This window comes from Limulus polyphemus, unplaced genomic scaffold (genome assembly GCF_000517525.1).
Source record: "Limulus polyphemus unplaced genomic scaffold, Limulus_polyphemus-2.1.2 Scaffold517, whole genome shotgun sequence".
Classification (NCBI taxonomy): Eukaryota; Metazoa; Arthropoda; class Merostomata; order Xiphosura; family Limulidae; genus Limulus; species Limulus polyphemus.
The window spans coordinates 171,790-191,813 of record NW_013666127.1 but is presented as its reverse complement, the minus strand read 5'-3'; the positions used below and the strand labels follow the sequence as shown (position 1 = coordinate 191,813).

Sequence of the window (20,024 nt, the reverse complement as noted above, 5' to 3'; positions counted from 1 at the left end):
GATTAGGTTTCCAACGCTCCAGGTATGCCAGTTTTTATTCCCCGGCCAAAGGTCGGATACTTTTCTCACAGGCCTCTTACTTAAGCCACACAACTGTCTAAGTTTTGTGAAGTGATGTAAAAAAAAAAAGTAGAAACAAAGTTCTTCAGATTCATACATTAATCTGACTTTAACATAGCATGAATCTTATTGTAACTTACATCAACTTAATTAAAACCTAATGCTTCTGAAATTAATATAATATACAATCCAGTGAACAGAAAACATGTGAAAACTGAAGGCTGAGCAGGAACCATTGCTACATTCTAAAATAATGTATTTTTAAATATTTATATCTGGTACTTAAAATTATTGTATAGCAATTAAAACATGGTTACTTCCATAAATGGTTAAAAATAAAATTACTAATTTCTTATATAGGAAAAAAGCATTCTCACCTCACTTACTTCACATTAAAATTGTTACAGTTGACTTCTTATCTAACCCCTTAACAAAGAGTTTTTTGGACACTAGTTGTCCTCTTAAAAGTAGATTTTTTAAGCAAATTTCAAGATTTAGATTTTTGCATGTTACCAAAATGTGCTTTTATGCATACTTAAGTCATGGAACTCAATTTACACCAAATCTGATTTTCAGGGACACCAGAAATGTAAAACTGCATCTTCACAAATATTTTCTAGGCTTGCCAGTTAAGGGGTTAATGTGTTGATTAAATAAAATATCTTTACAATACTTGCATTAAAAGTATTATAGTTGACTTATTATTTAATGTACTGAATCATTAAAACATCTTCCCCACTGTTCATAGAAATTATTATAGTTGGTTTCTTATTTAATATACTGATTAATTAAAACATCTTTACCACAACTTACATTAAACTTTTAGATCAAAATGATTATGGAGCCTCCACAAGTCATGACAGTCCATGTCACCATTTTTGGTTGTGCTTTATTCCAATGACTATCTATCTTGACAATAACCCTGCAGCATAGTTTCCAATGTATAAAGCTTTGTTGCAAGACTGTCATTTCCAAAGCAAACTACTCCTCCTTACCTGCTTTCCATAATTCATTTAGTGTAAGAGGATGATAATCTTTCAACAGAAACCCACAAGTGCTGCATCCAGCAACTTGATCAGTATGTCTCCATAGGTAATATCATGAATATTAATTTCATTCTCCAGCTACTTAAAATATGCAATGGTTAAGAAGGGTTAAGACTGGAAGCCTTATCTTGGCATATCCATACTATTTGGATCCATTTCAATATAAAGACAGTATTTTTGTGTGAAACAAAGGATTCAGAACATTGGTCTGATAATACACAGAGTTCAACTTGACCTAATCCCTAAACAGCACTGAGCACAGTACCCAATGATGATCATGAGTCCCTTCAAAATAGTTCAGTGACATGATGTATACCACTTTTAGTCATTTCCTTCATCTATTGACCAAAAGAAAATGGCATGAGACTAGTTATAATTATCAATGTACACATATGTTTCACTGAGCATCACCACTTACTACCTTTTTCCTCTAGCTACTTACAATTCATACTGTTTTCTACAGTTGGTCTTTATTTCCTTATTTCATGGAAGCCACCTGAATATATGTGACTTTTGTTGCCTTTCCAGATGGAGATCCTTTTTGATTATGTTGAGTACTGTTACCTGGGAAATGAGAACAGTTTCTGCCACTGATCTTTATATCTGTGGATTGTTACTTGTTACAATATGCCAAACTATGCTTATCTTGGCTGAAGCGTAAATTGTTATAGGTCACTTTTTGAATGGTCCTAGTGCCCCAAGTTGGTCCATATTTCGTTTTCCAATGTCATTAAATACAAGGGATATTCTCATCTTGGAAATTTTAACTCCCTGATCTGAAGAAATCTTGAAGATCCGAGTATATGAATATTTTGTTTAGAAAATGGGCTGTTACATACACTTCTTAAAAGCATTTAACTTTCAGTGGCATCATACTACATAAAAAACACCAAACAATGTCAAAATGTACATGGTTTGCTGATTTGCACATTAAAAATAATTCTAATATAAGGTAATCATCCCTCTGCATTTAATGTACTGGTTCATTAAAATGTTGTTACCACACATTACAATTATTACACTTGATTACTTATATGACATACTATTTAATAACATAATTCAGTTTTAACAAAAATGCAGCTGGAGAGCAGTCAAAATCTGAAAATAAAAGGAGATAATATCCTCTTTTCTATGTTTATTTTCAGCTTATTTTTCAGAATTCTAGAACAGAAATAGCCTAAAATACATTGTCTCTCTGGTAACCTTAACCATTTGAACTAATGCATGCTAAAACAATAAAACTTGAAAACTATTTTTATTAGCATTTAAACCTGTATATTTTAAATTTTAACTATCTTATGCTAAAACACTAAACAAAACAAAATTAAAATGCAGATATTCACAGAAATCTAAACTTTTCCTTTTCAAATTTTAAACTGATATAAATAACAATATTTTATTACTGGCATGCAATTTAGAGTAAAAGATATTTTCAGAAATGTTTTTATTGATACTTTTGTTACAAATAAATTAAATTTATTACAATGGTATTGGAAATGAACAAAATGTTTATTTTTAAATCAAAATAAAAACTTCAATCACATTGTAATAGCAATTTAAATATATAACAGCTGGTTTATAATCTTTTTAAAAGTTTTAGATTTGTTAACATGGAAAATGAATTCAAATGAGATCTATATCTAAAAATCGTGGACTTAGCTTTGATGAGTATCCTCTAACCGTAAACAGTTTGTATTATTGTTATTCCAACTTTTGAGACAGTGAACTCTAATTTTATTTTGTCACGGTTTTATTTACCATTCATTTATTATTCCTTCTATCATTTACTTTAGCTATGACTTTTTAGTTGCATTAAAGCACTAACTCACCTTCTAGCTGATCATATTGATTTTGATTAAGTATGTATGTATTATGAAACTCACACCAGCTTCCCCTAGTGGTAACGTACAGGTATTATTAATGGTGTTAAAGGTTATATAAATTTATGGTAATAGCTAGTCACATGAGATGCAATATCATAGTCTAACAACTAAATAAAAGCTCTGCCATGAGCTTCAACAAGTTGGTTTATGAGATGTAGCTAAAAAGTATTACTGCTGATTGTTAATCAATATTGTTATTGATCTTGTAGTTGTTTGTTATTTTTGGAATTAGGTTTTTTCTTTTTCTAGTTCTTTTTCCCGATTCTATTATTTATTGAAATAATTAATAACACTGATAATTATGTTGTATTTGCTCATTAATGTTAGCATCAAGTCCTAGCCAGGTACACATTCATTAACTGTGTTTTTGATATGTGATCAATTTTATGTTCCAACTGTTTGAAAGTTTTATTAAGGATTTCTGTGGTTTTAAAAGTTTAATAAATTAATTTTTTCATTTGACTCTCTTTGTAGCAGCTGTTTGTTTTATTCCATTACAAACTTTACAAAACAAATTTAGCAAATTGAACATTATGACAAATGTTAATAAGAAAAAAATTATTGTAAATAATATGCCTATGTATTTATCTGAATATGCAAAATGTATAAAAACTGTTGAACTATAACCTAGAAAAATAACTTAGCCCTAAACATATATAAACCAAAAATTTTAGAGCTTTTAATGAGGATATTCAATAATTTGGGTTGATTTCAAGCTAATGACATAAAGAAAAACAGAAACTATAAGTTAGCAGTTTAACAAGAAACTTACATGGATAAGTTGTGGCTTCTGCTTATGAATACGCATGCTTTCTTTCATACAGAGAATCTATTCATCATTCATGTTAGTTACTATCTTAAAATCACTTGAAATCATAACTCACTTACGACAAGATGAACTAATATATTTGATTTGTTTGGTGTTCTTAAATTTGCACATTCTTTTAGATGTCTTCAGACATCTTGTGGTGGATCTGATATAGCCTCATTTCAACAAGGACAAGAAAGTTGCTGAATCATATTTGATGTATTCAAAGGTAATACCGTATGTTTATATCTAAAATAATTCTGAAGGTAACATTTTAGTTTGAAATACATCTCAATTTTGTGTGCAGGTAAGTGTATATGAAAAAGGACATGCAGTTGTTTTGTAACAAATCTTAATTATATGTGCAGGTGCATGTCTTGGAAGAATGACATGCAGCTGTTTTTGACATATAAAGCATGTTTACAAATAAAGGTAAGACTACAGATGTTGAATGCTTGGAAGAATCAGACATTGGTGGATTTATGAAATTTTATTATAAGTGCTTAAAAGTTTATGTGGACATGAATTAAAATCTTAATTAAGTTTCCCTTGAATAACACTATATAATTGAAATACAAATCATTTGATGTGTTTTTATGGTAAATTGTATACTGAAAGTTTCCACCACAAGTATGAATTAATGTACCTGAAAAAGGAAGTTTATGATCTTTCTGATGTTCTTCTCCAGCAAATCAAATTCTATTATGCTTAATATGTACATACTCCAGAAACTGATGAACATGATCAGCATCCTTAGATATTTATATTGGACAATGCTTTCATGGTTCATCTTCAAGAAGAATAAAGTGTATCAAAATGTTGTATCCAACAAAACAAAGCCTTAAGAAATCCCAGTTTATCAATTGATCCACCTGCTAGCCTCACCATGACCTTTAAAGGAATCCTTAAAAGTGGTAAAATGGTTTAAAATACTATAAACTTTCCATTCTTCAAACCATCATTTTCCACAAAAACAAAGAAAAAGTGACTTAATTGAAGTGACTAGTCCACATGGCCACAAAAACCATTTGGTAATCAAGTTAGTTCATTTTTCAATTTCACACAATATACCTGTTACAATATACAGTTTGTTACATGACAGTAGTGAAAGTTACAACAGGTTAATGACTTAACAAAATAGTCAGAGCTAGATAAATGCATAAACAAAAGCTAGGAAAATAAACTCAGTCAAATTCTGCTGATGTTACTAGAGCCACCACCTGTCATGGTCTAATGAAAAATTACCTTATTGCTTTAATAATTTCTGTTATTTCTATGCAATCTCCTTTTTTATTGTTAGGTTGGTATAAGAGAAAAATTTGTCACATGGATCATGTGACAAGGAAACTAATTTTTTAAACACGCTTTTTAAACAAAGGAACAAAACTTAGATTACATAAAAATTCAAGTTATAACAGACAAAATGTTAATTTCGTTGACATACATCAGGGTTCATAGAAGATCGACAAGAAAAAATTCAAGAGCTGTTTTAGAGAATTTTTTTCAGTTTTCAAGGGCCATTCATGTTACCACTAAAGCGGAACCCACACTATTATGAAGGCCATAATTTTTAACAATATTATAATAATTGTGCTCTATAATGACAACTAAGTACACAGTAGTAGTATCTGGAATTTAACTTGGGAAAGGAATAAAAACAGAAAAAATACTGTTATAATTTTGATGATTCAAGAAAATTTAATATACATATGTATGAAAGATCAAATGATACAGAATAAATCTGCACTATATATTAGTTTGAATCATAACTTCAGAATACTTTTCACTGACATAAATGACTGTTCTATGCATACGAAGATTAATATCCCAGTCTGAGTCATGTTTTTTTTCAATTTTCACATAAGTTTAGAATAATTTTCAATGACATAAATATTCTATGCATGTGAAAATCAATAATCGAATTTGTTATGTTCTTAGTACATTTTTCAATTTCTTCTTTGAACCAATCCAGTCTGGCTTGTTTCTCATTAATGCCCTTTCTGAATAGATTAAGGGTTGATTGCTACCTAGAGTGACATCTGCATGTTTTATCAGTCTGTAGCATCATAATCACGTCAACATGGACTATATTAATAAAAAGCCTATTGGGTTCGATTTTCAAGACACAAGACATGTATTAGGCCTAAGCACAGATGCACGATACAGGTTGATTTACTTGAAATAATATATAAACTATTATTATACAAAAACAAAGTTTTTTTTATAGTATATATCATTAGTGACTGGTCACATATAAAAAGACTAGTCAACACCACTGAAAAAAAAATATTACAACAAATAGATCTATTCAAAATAAAATGAAAATAAACTATTGATCTACCAGGTTTAACAACAGTACATAAGAATGATCAGATCTATCTAAAACAAAAAACTGTTAGATCTAGACCAGTGAAATTTGCAAAATTCTCTGTTGCTGAATATAGTGCTGAGTAGAAGTAGGCCTCTGACCTAGTTTGAGGTCAGTTTAGGGTCCTGTGGACACCTTAAGTATTTCTTTAAATGCTTCTTTTTAAACAAAGGAATTAAAACTCAGATAAAATTAAAATTATAACATACATTATAATGTTAATTTCATTGACATACATGGATAGTAAATTGGTTTAATTAAATGTTGAATGTAACTCACTAACATGCATAGAAATACATTTTAAAATGATGCCATTCAGATCAGGTTAATTGGTACTGATCTCAAAAATAAACAAGACTGATTTTAAAACTTTTACACTTGCAGCCATGACTTTCCAATTTTATGAACAACATATAACAAACCTATCTGTGGATTTTTGCAGACAAACTCTGAATTTGAATTACAGAAGTTTTAGTTGCACTTCCTTCAACAAAACTAACCAAACCTTCATTTGACTGCCCTGAAATCTCTATAGAATGCTTTTTTGACTTAATGTGACTTTTCAGAGCAGCTTCACCCATAGCAGCAAATGTCAAAGCTTTTTTGATACAATTTGCATCATGCCTTATGTTTGTCCCTGGAATCACGAAGCAGCCAGTTTTTGTAGAAATCATTTAGGAGCCATCCATCATTGAATTTACATTTACCAGGCACGGTATTATAAATAAATTAGTTTATAATGTACAAGAATTCATCTACTCATATCCAGCCAAGAATCCAAAAGCATGCTCCTTTTCATTTTTTCAGCTTGAGATCTATTAAGTGAATCCACACATGCAGATATTACATACTGTTGCACCCTTTTCATCAAACACATGTAGACTCACAAACTAATGGGTTCACTATAAACTACATAACAACCAAGTTTCAATATTACACTAAACATTATGAAAAAATTTATATTATAATTTGCCTTAAAGTCAAACTTTTTCTTTTATAAATATATTTACTATAATTAAATCAAAATAATGTTAGGTGTTAGCAGATAAGGAATAGTTAGCTATTATTATTATATTAATTTTATTCTTTCTTTTTTAACAATTCAACACTTGCTGCATTCAAGGAGCCCCCCCCCCATCACAGGCAAGGCCTCTATACATAAATAAATATTCAATAGGATGTACATACGTAGATCTATATGGTGTGCATAACATTGCATATTGGTATAATGTAGGCACGGGATATCCTATATGATTAGCTTGCACCACATCTAGTGAATAATAAAAAGCATTCTGTTTAGGGTTAACTGGTAATTCTACATGTTTGGAAAGGAATTGTTGCTCATCTATGCACTTTGGTGAGGCTGATTGCAGCTCAAAAGAACAATCAAGCACTTTCAAAAATCTTTATTGAAAATCCACAAAATTCCAGTACTTTCAAGGCCTTGAAAAAAATAAACAAAATTGAAGAACTTTCCAGCATTTCAAGCACCTGTGTGAACCCTGATACATGGATAGTAAAGTTGTTTAATTAAACTTTGAAAGTAACTTAGTTCCATACACATAAAAGAAATTTAAAAATGGTGCTGGGGGCAATAGGGTTAATATAAGAATAAGAAGACATTATATTTTTTTAAGTTTGATTCAGAATGTTTTATTGTACAGAGTGGAAGTTTTGGGCTGAAATGTTAACAAAGAGCTTGAAAATATATGAAGAGGATTTTAAGTTTAGATAGAAATACACCTGATTACTTGTGGAGAATGGAAGCGGGAGAGACAAGTATAGATTATGAAGCAGTCAGAAAAAGTGTCAAATATTACAATTTTGAAAATGATGAAAGATAAATATCCAAAGACTTGCTTGAAAGAAATGATGAACTTAATGAACCATATCAAACAACCTATATGGCTCACTTGCTTTATCAAATGACTAAGCCAGGTGGAAGTGGTGAAGTGATTCAACTCATGAAAAAAAAAAAACCCATTGGAGGAAATAATGAGAGCATTACAACAGATGCTTCAGAAAATAATTTAACAAAAAATCCAAGTAATGTGGATTAGAATTGATAATTCAACATACTGTAACTTTTATAAAGATATTAAGAAGTCAATTGGAAGACAGAATTACTTGGCCAGTGATAAAAGTAACAATATCAACAGAATTATATGGATGAGACTATTATGTGAAAATGTTCACAAGAGGTGAAAAACTGGTTACCAAATGATCAAAGATGTTTCCCATTATAACCAGGAAAAAACAACTAATGATCATATTATTAAGTGCTCATACATGAGGAACAATCCAACATAGAATTAAATAATCCAAGGGTTAGAGGAAAAAGGAGCTAAGTGGTGGAAACAATTATAACAGAATAAACTAGATACTAATATTTGTAAAAATATTTTAGCATATATAAAATGAAGTAATAAACTCCCCTTCCTAAGAATTTAAATTTCGCAGAATAAAAAATATAGTTTTACTTTATATTAGTTCAAAAGCTACAAAAACAATTTTCTCTTATTTTCTGTATATGATAAGAGCCTTTAAAAACTCAACTGAGCCTGTTGATCCAAATACTGTGAGAAAAAACTTTAAAGTGGAGGTGAAATAGACAATTCTCTGCACAGAAAACAATAAGATACACCATTTTATAGATCAAAACTCTGGCACTCTAATAATATGGTATAAAATGCCAGAGAGAACTACTGGCAATTTGTGGAAGAAAGGATGTGACAGGTAGGTGTGATTTTCTAGTTTATGGTTACATGAATAATAAGATTGAATGCTATAAAAAGTTATGCTATACCCATTATGTTATAATGAGTAATTTATGTTAAATTCCATACTTCTTAGAGTGGTGGCAAATAAATTAGAGAACAGGAATAATTCTAGATAGCAAATGTCACAATTCTCATACTAGGGGAAATTGAGGATTTTTCAAAAATATTTACTTATAAAATTAAGAACTTGTAACATATATAATATTAAAATTTGCTTAGCTATGTATGCCAAGTTTATTTGAATACAATGATAATAAAGTAGTTCAATTATATTTGAATGTAACTCTCTAAAAAGTCATGACATGTGAACTTTGGCCTGCACATGGTGCAAGGGTTAAATATAGTTGTTACACGAGTTATTAAATAAACTAGTAATTTTAAGAGTAATTTTGGAAATAAAATGAAAAGAAACAAATTTATGTTTTCGTTATTGATTAAGGAAAAGACTGGAATTACAATAAAGATTTTTTTATAGCCTTGAAGTTTAATAAAAGACATATTTATGATGTTAGGATTGAAACCTCTATAAAATGCTACATTCTTTAAGTAGTTAAGTTCAGTTTATCTTTGTACATGGTGATTTTGTATATAAGCTCTACACTTAGCTGTGTATCATACCTGAAGCAGAAAGACCAATGTTCTGTTGAAACATGAAGTATGTTCTCTATATAAAATAATTTTCCTTAGGCTTATAGATCATTGTTTGTCAAATTACTATAAAGATTGTCATTTAGCAAACCATTTGATTCTTTGATGTTAAAATTCATTAAGTTCAAAAACAGTGATAGCGAGACATTTAATTCATTTAAGTTATTACAAGTTAATCCAACACACTTAAATCGAATTAATTTACTATTTAATTGTATTGTTTCTTCCAAACTAGCACAATCTTGAATTTCATTAGAAAATTCAAAGGATCCTTTAAAGTATTTTCATTTTTAGTATAATCCATCATAAAATTAACTCAATAACCTCATAACTCACAATTGCAAGTTCTTCCAACATTTATTCCTATAGGTTTTTATGAACATTCTTCCTTGTCTACTTTAGGGAGCCCATAAAAAAATCTTGGATGAACTTGTGATGGTCTAATTTCTGAATATTGTGTCTGAGTTAATAAATATCTCTGCAATTTTGCTTCTCTAGTATTGAGTTATGCAGAATATTATCTACTTTATCAAACAGTCCACTATGTTGAATACAATAAAAACTATTTCCTTTATCAGACTTAGTTATAACATTATTATTTTTGCTGAAATTTTTCAGTGCCAATGTGTAATTTTTACTTGCATTTATAAGCTCCACTTTATAGAAAACAACAAAACAGTTTCCTTTATCAAATTGGGTTATAACAATATTATTTTTATTAAGATATCAAAACATTATTTACTTAAATAGTCCACTATTTTGAAAACAATAAGTTGTTTCCTTTCTCAGATTTGGTTATAACATTATTATTTTTGCTGAGATTTTTCAAAGTTAATGTTTAATTTTTACTTGCACTTAGAAGCTGATATTCTAAATCCGTCATCAAAATAAATCAAAGCAGTTCCGCTTACTTGAGTTCTAGAATTACTTAAAGATTCCAAAATTCTGATGAGATAGGATTGCTCAAGATTTAAAAGATAATTTAAAACTATTAGGTATACTAAATTCCAAACCATGAGCTAGAACTTCCTTTTAAATGTCACTTAACAAGTAACTTGAATAATTAAAAATTACAGTATCCGATCATTCTGTGAATGCATCTTTAACAAGATATCTTCTTAAATTCTTCACATTAATCAATTGTTTTTCCTACTCTGTACCAGAAAATTATTTTGTTTATAAAAGTTAGAAAACACTGAAAAGATAAATTCATGAACTGTTGCTTCAGTAGATCAAAAGACTCTGAACATTGACGATTAAAGATTAAAAAAAACATTATTCTGTCTTTATTAATTGTTTTTGAAATTTATGATATTGTCTAAATTGGCAGACTTGAGTTATGGGAACTTATAATTTCAAACACTTGGATAATACATTAAGTTATTCACATGCATTTAGAAAACTAATATGTAACTTGTTTTTAGATATAGTTTGATTTCCTTCCTGAACACAAATAATGTAGATTTACCACAATAACTATAGTAGTATTAGCAATGGAGTCATTCTTTGCAAATTTCAAATAACAATAAATTTAACATAAAAACTTTAATAACCACATAATATAAAGTTATACAAGGTGATAAAAATCTTCTAAATCTTTAAGGTTCAAATAAACCATTAAATTCTAAATCTTCTAATTTAAAGTTTTACATGATTCACAAATGGATATCAATAGTATTAATTAGATTTTCATACTAAAATTTTCAATTATTAAAATTTAACCTTTAAAGATGAGTTTAGTTTTTTATTTACATTTATAATTTCATTTTAACAGCCCAACCCAATAAAACACTACCTCACTGTGCTTTAGTTGTAGAATTTGGAGTAAAAAGGCAGTATTGCCAGATGGTACTCTCTGGGGTACTAAAACAAAATTACCAGTTTGAACTAGTTGATAAAATTATGCAGGACAATTCTAATAAAATTATTATAAGTAAAAAAAGCAGAGAAGTGAAAAGAAACTCCAGGCCTGTGGCTTGAACCTAAGACTTGTGGCTAACAAACAGTGCTCTAGCCAAAGATCCTGGAGTTTCTTTTCACTTATCAGCTTTTTCATTTAAAACAATGATTACTGGAAAGTTTACTTTCATCAATCCATAATATGTATTACAGTACTAACAACCAAAACTTCATAAAATCACTAATGTACGAATCTGACAAATATTCAGTATCTACAGTTTTATTTTATATTTGTAAACATGCTTTGTATGTTCAAAAACAATTATATATTCTTCTTCATAAAATTTACCTGCACATACAATTAAGATGCATTTTAATCTAGAGTAGAATAACACAAATGAAGCTATAAAATAGTTTACCAATTTACTTCTTTTTGTAAACAAGACTACATCAGATTCATCATGAAATGGCTGAAGACACGTTTTGAAAAAGCATGCAAACTGAAGGACACTGAAGAGAAGAGATTCAGCGTATTGAAGCATGCTTCAGATGGTGTGGAAAAGTACTACATGTATATTATTAAGGTCCTAACTAAGACTAATTATTAAAACAGTCTCAGTGTAAATGAGCTTGCTTGTTCATTAGTTAAAAGTCAGATTAGCCACACCTCATGTTATGTTTAGTATATTATTTTTCTTTTTATTTCACAGATTATACAGCATTCCAATTAAAATATCAACATTTTTACCTTTTATTAAACAAATCTGTTCACTGTTATTCATTTAACTTATTTATTATTTTGCATCTTCATAAACATTAGTTTTTTGCTAACTGACTCTTCAGTTAAATAGTAAGATGACTTGTAATTTATCTCAGGTGTTAAGGTATCTAAAATTACACTGTCAGAGTAAGAGCTGTTTAATGGACTTTCATTGGTGACAGGACATTGTTAGGGAGGTTTGTGTAAGTTATGGATATATTGATGTCAAGTTCCTTAAGGAATATCAAAGTTGAAATAATGCATGAAGCAAACACTAGTGTTGTTTATGTGTTCTGTAAGTTATGCTATATTATTTCCTTAATGTTATATATATATACATTTCTTTTGTGAATTTGTGTTTATATTATATATTTTTATTATGAGGATTGTTTTGCTTGTTAGATTAGCATATCGATTTAGAACTAACTTAAATTTCCTAACATCACTGAGCTACACGAGATATTATTGGATTATAGTTGAAAATATCACCAACACCAAGGTTACTAAACTGGTTAAACAATGCATTATAATCATTATAAGTATAAATGTAAGAATAGTGTATTACATTAGCTATTCATTACTGAATTAACTTTCAATCCTGTTCTACATAGGTAGCTTGCTTTAATCAAAGTTGACATTAATTTCAGCGTATAGCTTACTGCTTAAGTTATGTACTGAAATATGTCTGTACAATTATTTCAGAACTTTACATACTCTAGAACATTAAATCATGAAGTGAAACACTGGTTGAGCTTCTGATAAACAGATCTGAAACTCAATAGTCATACCTGCATTGATTTTTAAATCTTGCTCAGGACCAAGTTCACTGTATTTCAATCTGTCAAAAACACATGACAGACTGACTAGATGGGAAAGATGAGCAGAAATGAGTTAAAATAATGTTGTGTACCACAAAATAGTAGTTGAAAACAGGTACAGTCTAACTTAGCTGATCAGTGTAGGAAGTGCTAGTTTTATCCACCATAGACAGTATATTATTAAAAAAGAAAAAAAAACATTATAGATGATTTAGGGCATGCATTAAAGGATTATGCTAACCATTCAAACAAAATAGTAATTTTAGATATAATCAGAGATCTAAAGGTTGGTGAAAACAGAGTTGGAGAAAACTATGAGAAACATTGCATCAAACTAAGATGAACTGCACTGCAAAAAATTCTAAACATTTATCAGTTACAATCAGTCATCAAATAAGAAACTGTCTGTCTACCAAAATCACTTACCTTAATGCATCAGCCATTTTAAAGTATAAAGGTAACAGTCCCACGACTTCTGCCATGTGTTCTCGCATTCTCTGCAAAAGGGCATAAACTGCCTTACAACTGTTCAAACTAACAAGGAATTCCAATCTTTATCTTCACTTAGTAACAAAACAATTACAGCTAAAGATGCTTCAAATTGCCAAAAGTTTTCATTGTCCTTACCTGAAAATGTATTTCCAATCGATACTCACCTCCTCACACACAATTAAGCTATCTTCCCCAAGTATCTGTCTTAGAGATTTGCATGGCCTTTAGGCAACTCCCACCTAATCTCATGAGATTTTCTTATGAAATGTACTACAGAATAATAATTTTATTATGCAGAAAAAGCCCTCCACCAATAGAATGATGACATCTCCTTGTACCCTAGCTCCCTCTATGCTTTTGCATTCACGAATCTTCATTCTTTGACAAGGCAAGGAATACTAATGCACACTGGAAATGAGAAAGAAGGGTGGGAATGTGTATGAAGAGGTGAGTATCTATCAAAAATATATTTTCAGGTAAGGAAAATGTTAACTTCCAAGACAATATTGCACACAATTAAGCTAGAATCCCACACTGAAGTGGTGAAGGAGCCAGTGCAAAGATTTACTTAGAGGAATTTCCTTCAGAAAGCACACAAAGGAACCACATGAAGTGTGATACCCTATGGAAGAGGCTCCATAGGGGCACACCCATGAAAAACCATATCTCATCTCTTCCAGGGAGGAGGAGGAGTAAAATGAGCCCCATGTGTCACAGGTATTGGCAGAATAAGAACATGACCGTCCAAGTAAACTCTACTGTCAGACTATCAGACAGACACCTACTGCAGGAGGAGGGCACAGAATTCATGCCATAGAGTATGGAATGGAATGTGTGCATGCCTCAACTCAACTGAACAGGAGATGGCTGCAGGAGTAGGGCATATGTATAATGTGCTCACCTCAACTCCACTGAACAAACATCAGAATCAGGAGGTGGGCACAGTTTATTAGTCTCACCTCAACTCTACTAAACAGACACAACCACAAGAGGAAGACACAATATAGTGGTTCATGGTCACCTTCACTGTACTTGACAGTTGCAAACTGCAGGAGGAGGGTACTGATCCTGTAATGTGCTTGCTTCACCTCTATTGAAGAATCACAAGCTGCAGGAGGAGGGAAAAGTCTTGTAAAATGCTCACCTCAACTCTACTGTACAGATGCAGACTGTGGGAGGAGGCCACATGTGGTGTGTTATAAGTATAGTTATATGAAAGGTGTCACTACCACCCCACTTCCCACTGATTGGCACCCTTGTTCTAGCCCTCATTAATTAGGTCCCAATCAGTGAGGAGTTTCATGATCCACCACCACAGTGGCTAGGAACTGGTAAGTGGCAAAGGTCTTCCATATTGCACTCAAAAAGAAAAGATGGGAGAAATTCACAGTGGGAAGACCTGGAAAAAAAGGCCTTAATCCTCGTTAGTCCTGTTTCAGTTGGTAAGGTCTTTTACTGGAGGCAGTACAAAGGGGTAACCACATATCTCTATTTTAAAAAGGCAGCATGCATGAGCCAGGGAAGAAAGAAAAGGTTCTGGCTTTTTCCATGATAGTCCATGGAATATATATGGTCTGGATCAAACAATAGTCAAATACATAAACATACCGCAAGTATACTGCAAGTGGTCTTGCAGAACACCCCATCTCAACAATGGGCATATATGAAGCCAGAGCAGATGGTATGAGTGCTTTTCATTATCCTGGCTCAATGTGGAATTTTGGGAAATAAGTATACCATGGGAGGCACCACCAGCCACTTGGAGAGATTCTGTAAGCAAATGCTGTAATAAGAAAAATGACCTGTACTTACCTGTCTAAAGCTGGTGAGTAGACTGTAGGATGGCAACCAGAGGCAGGTTGTAACCTACAGGAGAGGAGAAAGCCAGATGGTAAAAATAGTGGGCACCAAATGTGTGTAATGTAGTCTACATGCTCACCTGAAGGATTTCATCCAGTGACCACCAGAAACTAGCATCAAGAGAATGATTGAGGTGACAAATCTGGTGGGACGAAATGTGGAACAGTCATGAGCATCAACCCCCAATGAGTAGACCAAACATAGAAGTTGATGAACCCAGCCTGTAAGGGAAGAAGGAGATATATCCCTGAAGGAAGAGGAATCCCATGTAATAAAGAGTCAAAGACAGGAGCCACAAAAGTGAGAGAAGCATGAGCAAGGAATAGCACAAACAGGCCATAAAAGCCTGTCTGGATCTGATCGATTATAGATGTGTAAAATGGTCGCCTTTCCAAGCAGCTGAAGTCTTAGGGAGGAAAGACCAGTCAGGATAAAGAAGAATATAAGAATGATGGAAAAGGGTACAGGAAGAGTTGATAGCATAAAGATCTGAACGATGGTGACCACAGGTAAGAGAATGCTGAAAAATACTGAAGTCCCAATCAGGCATAGGAATAGAGTAGGGAGATCTATGGATAAAGAAAACAAGAATAAGATGGAGAGAACTGAAGAGGAAAACACCTTGCAGCATCACAAAAGGCAAAATGTTGTTGAAAAGGTCGAGTGATAACTGGCAACAGTGAAGACAGCTAATCCACTGTCGAATAGTCAGGTAAAAATGGAAGAGATGGTCAACAGTAGTACTGTCAGGAGGAAGGTCGCAACAAATGGTCAAACAATGAAAGACACACCACTTATGCTGGTAGATGGATAAGATAGAAAGACAAAAATAATAAGAAAGGAAAGTTTGTCTCTATGGGCAATGGACTGGATAAATCCCAAATGTGAAGGTGGAGGGACGAGATCCCTTGATGGAACAGTGACGTGCAGTATGAGTAGAAGAGGCTCACATCCTGGTGACTGAAAGTTCCAGAGCTCACAGGTGGATAGGAGAATTTTGGGCATGTCTGAGAAAGGAACTGAAAAACTCCCAGGAAAACAATATATTGGATAGTGGTGAGAAAGGATTTGGAAGTTTTTGACAAGCAACCCCAGATGGGCTGCTTCCCTCAGAAGAAGGTAGGTATGAAGGGAAGACTTCTTGTGAGTGGGACAGAAGAAGCCAGTCATTCATGTAGTAATAGAATTGCAGATCCAGACCATGCAAATGGCAAGCAAAGTTCATAACCACATGGTTGAAGACATAGGGGGCAATGCAATACCGAATGGAAGAGTTCGAAACTGGAAGGTATAATTCCAATGAAAGAAGTGAAGGAAACATCTTGAGGATTCTGTGATAGAGATATGAAGGAACAGATTCAAGATGTTGCCCTTGATCATCCATAGTCCAGGTGAAAAAGACCAACAGAGAGGAAATAAATTTTCCATGAGAAAATGAGGAATGACCATGAGGCAATTGAGGGAGGAAAGGTTGAAGATCAGACGTCAGTCCCTGGTCTTTTTGGGGGGGCATGAAGAAGCATAAGTAAAACCCCAGAGGAGAGTCATATACCTTCTCTTTGGCCTGTTTATGTAACAAATTTGACACTACTTTTTCCAGATGCTGAAGATAGTTGGGAACTGAAGAAGGAAAGTGAATAAGATTAGGGCAGAGAGAGAGAGAGGGAGAGGAAGAAAATTGGAGGGAGAGTCCATTTTAAGTACTAGAGTAACCCATCTGTTTGAAGAGATTTAGAATATTCAAATATTCTTGGTAGTCACTGGCGAGACTGACATCAGTCAGGAAGTGGGGAGAAAAGGACGAGAAACAGAGGGACTTGGAGAAGGTACAGGAGTGCAATGGTGGGTTTGGGACAGTTTAATAAACAAGGATGTAAGTGAAGATTGATGGTGAGCAGCTTCCACCTGTGATTCAATTCAATCATAAATGCCAACAAAAACTTCAGGATGAAGAAATGGGGCAAAGGCAGAGGTCTCTTAGGAAGGAAGATGGAAGTTGAACCCTGAAAAGGAAGATATCCTTAGCCAACAAGTCCCAACAACAAAAGAGCCAAGTGGGCAGGGAAAATGAAGAATTGGAACAGGTCCTGGTAGAAAAGAGAAAGGAATGAGAATCATCCATAAATTCATCGAGGACATGGTGAAATGCCTTTGACATATGGTGTACAGAGGAAAGGTAATGAAGCAAAGAAAGAAGGATCAAGCAAAAAACAAAAGAAATGGGCACTGGAGAGTGGAACTGACCCAAAAGGGTCTGCTCCTTAAGTAGGCAAGAGAGATTCTAAATTTTGAGAATCAAGAAAGGTGAAGTTAAAATGACCGTAATCTAGGATAAAAGAAATCAGAAAGACGAGGAGGATGAGGAATATGGTCATGGAAATGCAGTTGGTCTAAAAAGGAATTAGTGTGGACATCAATATCAGGAGGAAGAGGGGAAAATGTAAAATTCATTTGGGTGAGGAATGTGGAGGAAAGAATGGGAAGAGTCATATGACAAAGGGGCAAGAGACAGAATGGAATATACCTGTGCTTTAAGGTCCCAATAATGTGAGGAAGTTTGAGTATTATCCTCCACAGAAAGTGTAATTCCCAAGGATAGAGATATAACACCCAAAGTGGGAACAAGAACCTCAGAATTCATTGTAGAAATACATAAATCAAACAAAAGGAGGGGAAAACAAAGAAAAATACAGAAATCCTAAAAAGAATGAGGCAGCAAAAGTACCTGGGACAATGTCACATCATGACCCAGAAAACACCAACTACAGTGAAACCACTTGTGTAAAGTGAGAGACGAAGACGACAAACGAGCCAACATGGAGGTAAAAACAGGAAATTGGACTAAAACATAATATACCTGAGAAATCATTTAGAAAAATGCCATATTAGGCCTACCTGATTCTGCATGAGGGGGTAGAGAAAACACGACAAAATCTGGTGCTGTAAAAAGACTATCAAATCTTCATTGGCTTGACCAGGTTCAGCTTGTTCAGGGGGATTTGTGGTTTAACCACATTACAATCAATCTCATGATGAATAACAGAAGAGAAATCCAATGACAGGTCTCCCCCACCTGCAGCCTGTGAAAATAACGCTAGAGATATAACACCCAAAGTGGGAACAAGAACCTCAGAATTCATTGTTAAAATACATAAGTCAAACAAAAGTGTTTGATGTAAAATAAGCAAAAGTGAGAAAAAAATAATAATAAAAAAAATCCCACTTTGGCAATTAAACTATTAAAATCACGATTCACACGAAGAGCACCACAAGAAAAACACCTGAACATGACTACTCCCAAATGAGAAGTGATAGTTTGGTAGAATTGTATGGAGGGAAAACACATGCATCATGAGAGTATGTCGCACTCTTACTGGTGGAGGGTTGACACATGATGATTTGCATGAGAGACACATTGGAATCAGCCAATTCCAATGGAGACGGGATAGACTTGTGGCATACATAAAAATTTTCATTGCATATAGAGGGCAGCAATGAACAAGAATAGCTATTTATGTGAGCGGAGGTAATGTACCATACCAGAAGCAAGTAATATTCTAACTGAAGTAAGTTATCCCTACAATGTAGTAGAATACATAATCTTCCACAAAAAGTAATATTCTAACAGAAATAATAGTTATCATCTACAAAGTAATAGAATACATAATCTTCCATATAAAGTAATATTCTAACTAAAGTAATAATTATCCTATACAATGTAATAGAATACATAAAGTCATCTTCCATGAAAAGTGGTATTCTATTTGAAGTAATATTTATCCTTTATAGTATAATAGAAAACATGAAGTAATTTATTTGATAAAGTATATGGAGTCTGCATATGTAAAACAAATAATATATGGTCATAGAAGAAAATATTATACAGGTGTGAATAAGCAGCTGATTAAGAAATGGACATAAACTTAAATATGTTTTGAAGATAAGAAATAAGGTACAACATATACAGCTTAATGTAAATTGTGAAGAAATGCTAAGATAAATGTATATTGAATCAAAGGGACAAATAACACCACAAGTAATCATATTATACACGTGAATAGGCTAGAAATGACCATGGACTGGCTAGTTTTGTTAATCAAATAAAGTTATAAACCAAACATGAAAGAATTAATGATAATGGACTGGCTGGTTCGGCTATACTAAAATAAATAGAAAAATTATAAAGTAAGCATGAAAGAATTAATGACAATGCACTAACTGGTTCAGCTATACTAAAATAAATAGACAAATTATAAAGTAAACATAAATGGAGTAATGATAATGGACTGGCTTGTTTGGTTACTAAAATAAGAAAGGTAGACAAATTATAAACTTACCTCATACATCTGAACAATAATAGGTTTACTATTTTTCTGCTCCATAAATTGGTCTCTTCGATCAAGGGAAACTTTACAGTTTTGACAAACTCGGATGTGAGGTTCTCCTGCTGTGCTCACTATAGAAAGTAAACTGCTGCTACTCCCTCGTCTCTGCAGTGTAGGCCGAACTTCCTGAGTAGTTACATCAAGAGTCACACCAGGGTGTAGCAACTTTCCTATAAAGTAGAATGACAGAGAATGGTCCACCAACAGGTATAATACA

General features: G+C 32.5%; 1 protein-coding gene across 1 annotated transcript in view; it reads right to left on the bottom strand.

The window, feature by feature from the left end:
* LOC106458798 (rabenosyn-5-like) overlaps positions 1 to 20,024 on the bottom strand; it is a 60,652-nt gene that overhangs the window by 18,365 nt on the left and 22,263 nt on the right. Inside the window, exons 6-7 of the mRNA XM_013918346.2 lie at positions 19,760 to 19,977; positions 13,497 to 13,567 (exon numbers count right to left, since the gene is read on the bottom strand). Coding sequence (XP_013773800.1) covers positions 13,497 to 13,567; positions 19,760 to 19,977 — 289 coding nt within the window. The remainder of the gene's footprint in view (positions 1 to 13,496; positions 13,568 to 19,759; positions 19,978 to 20,024) is intronic.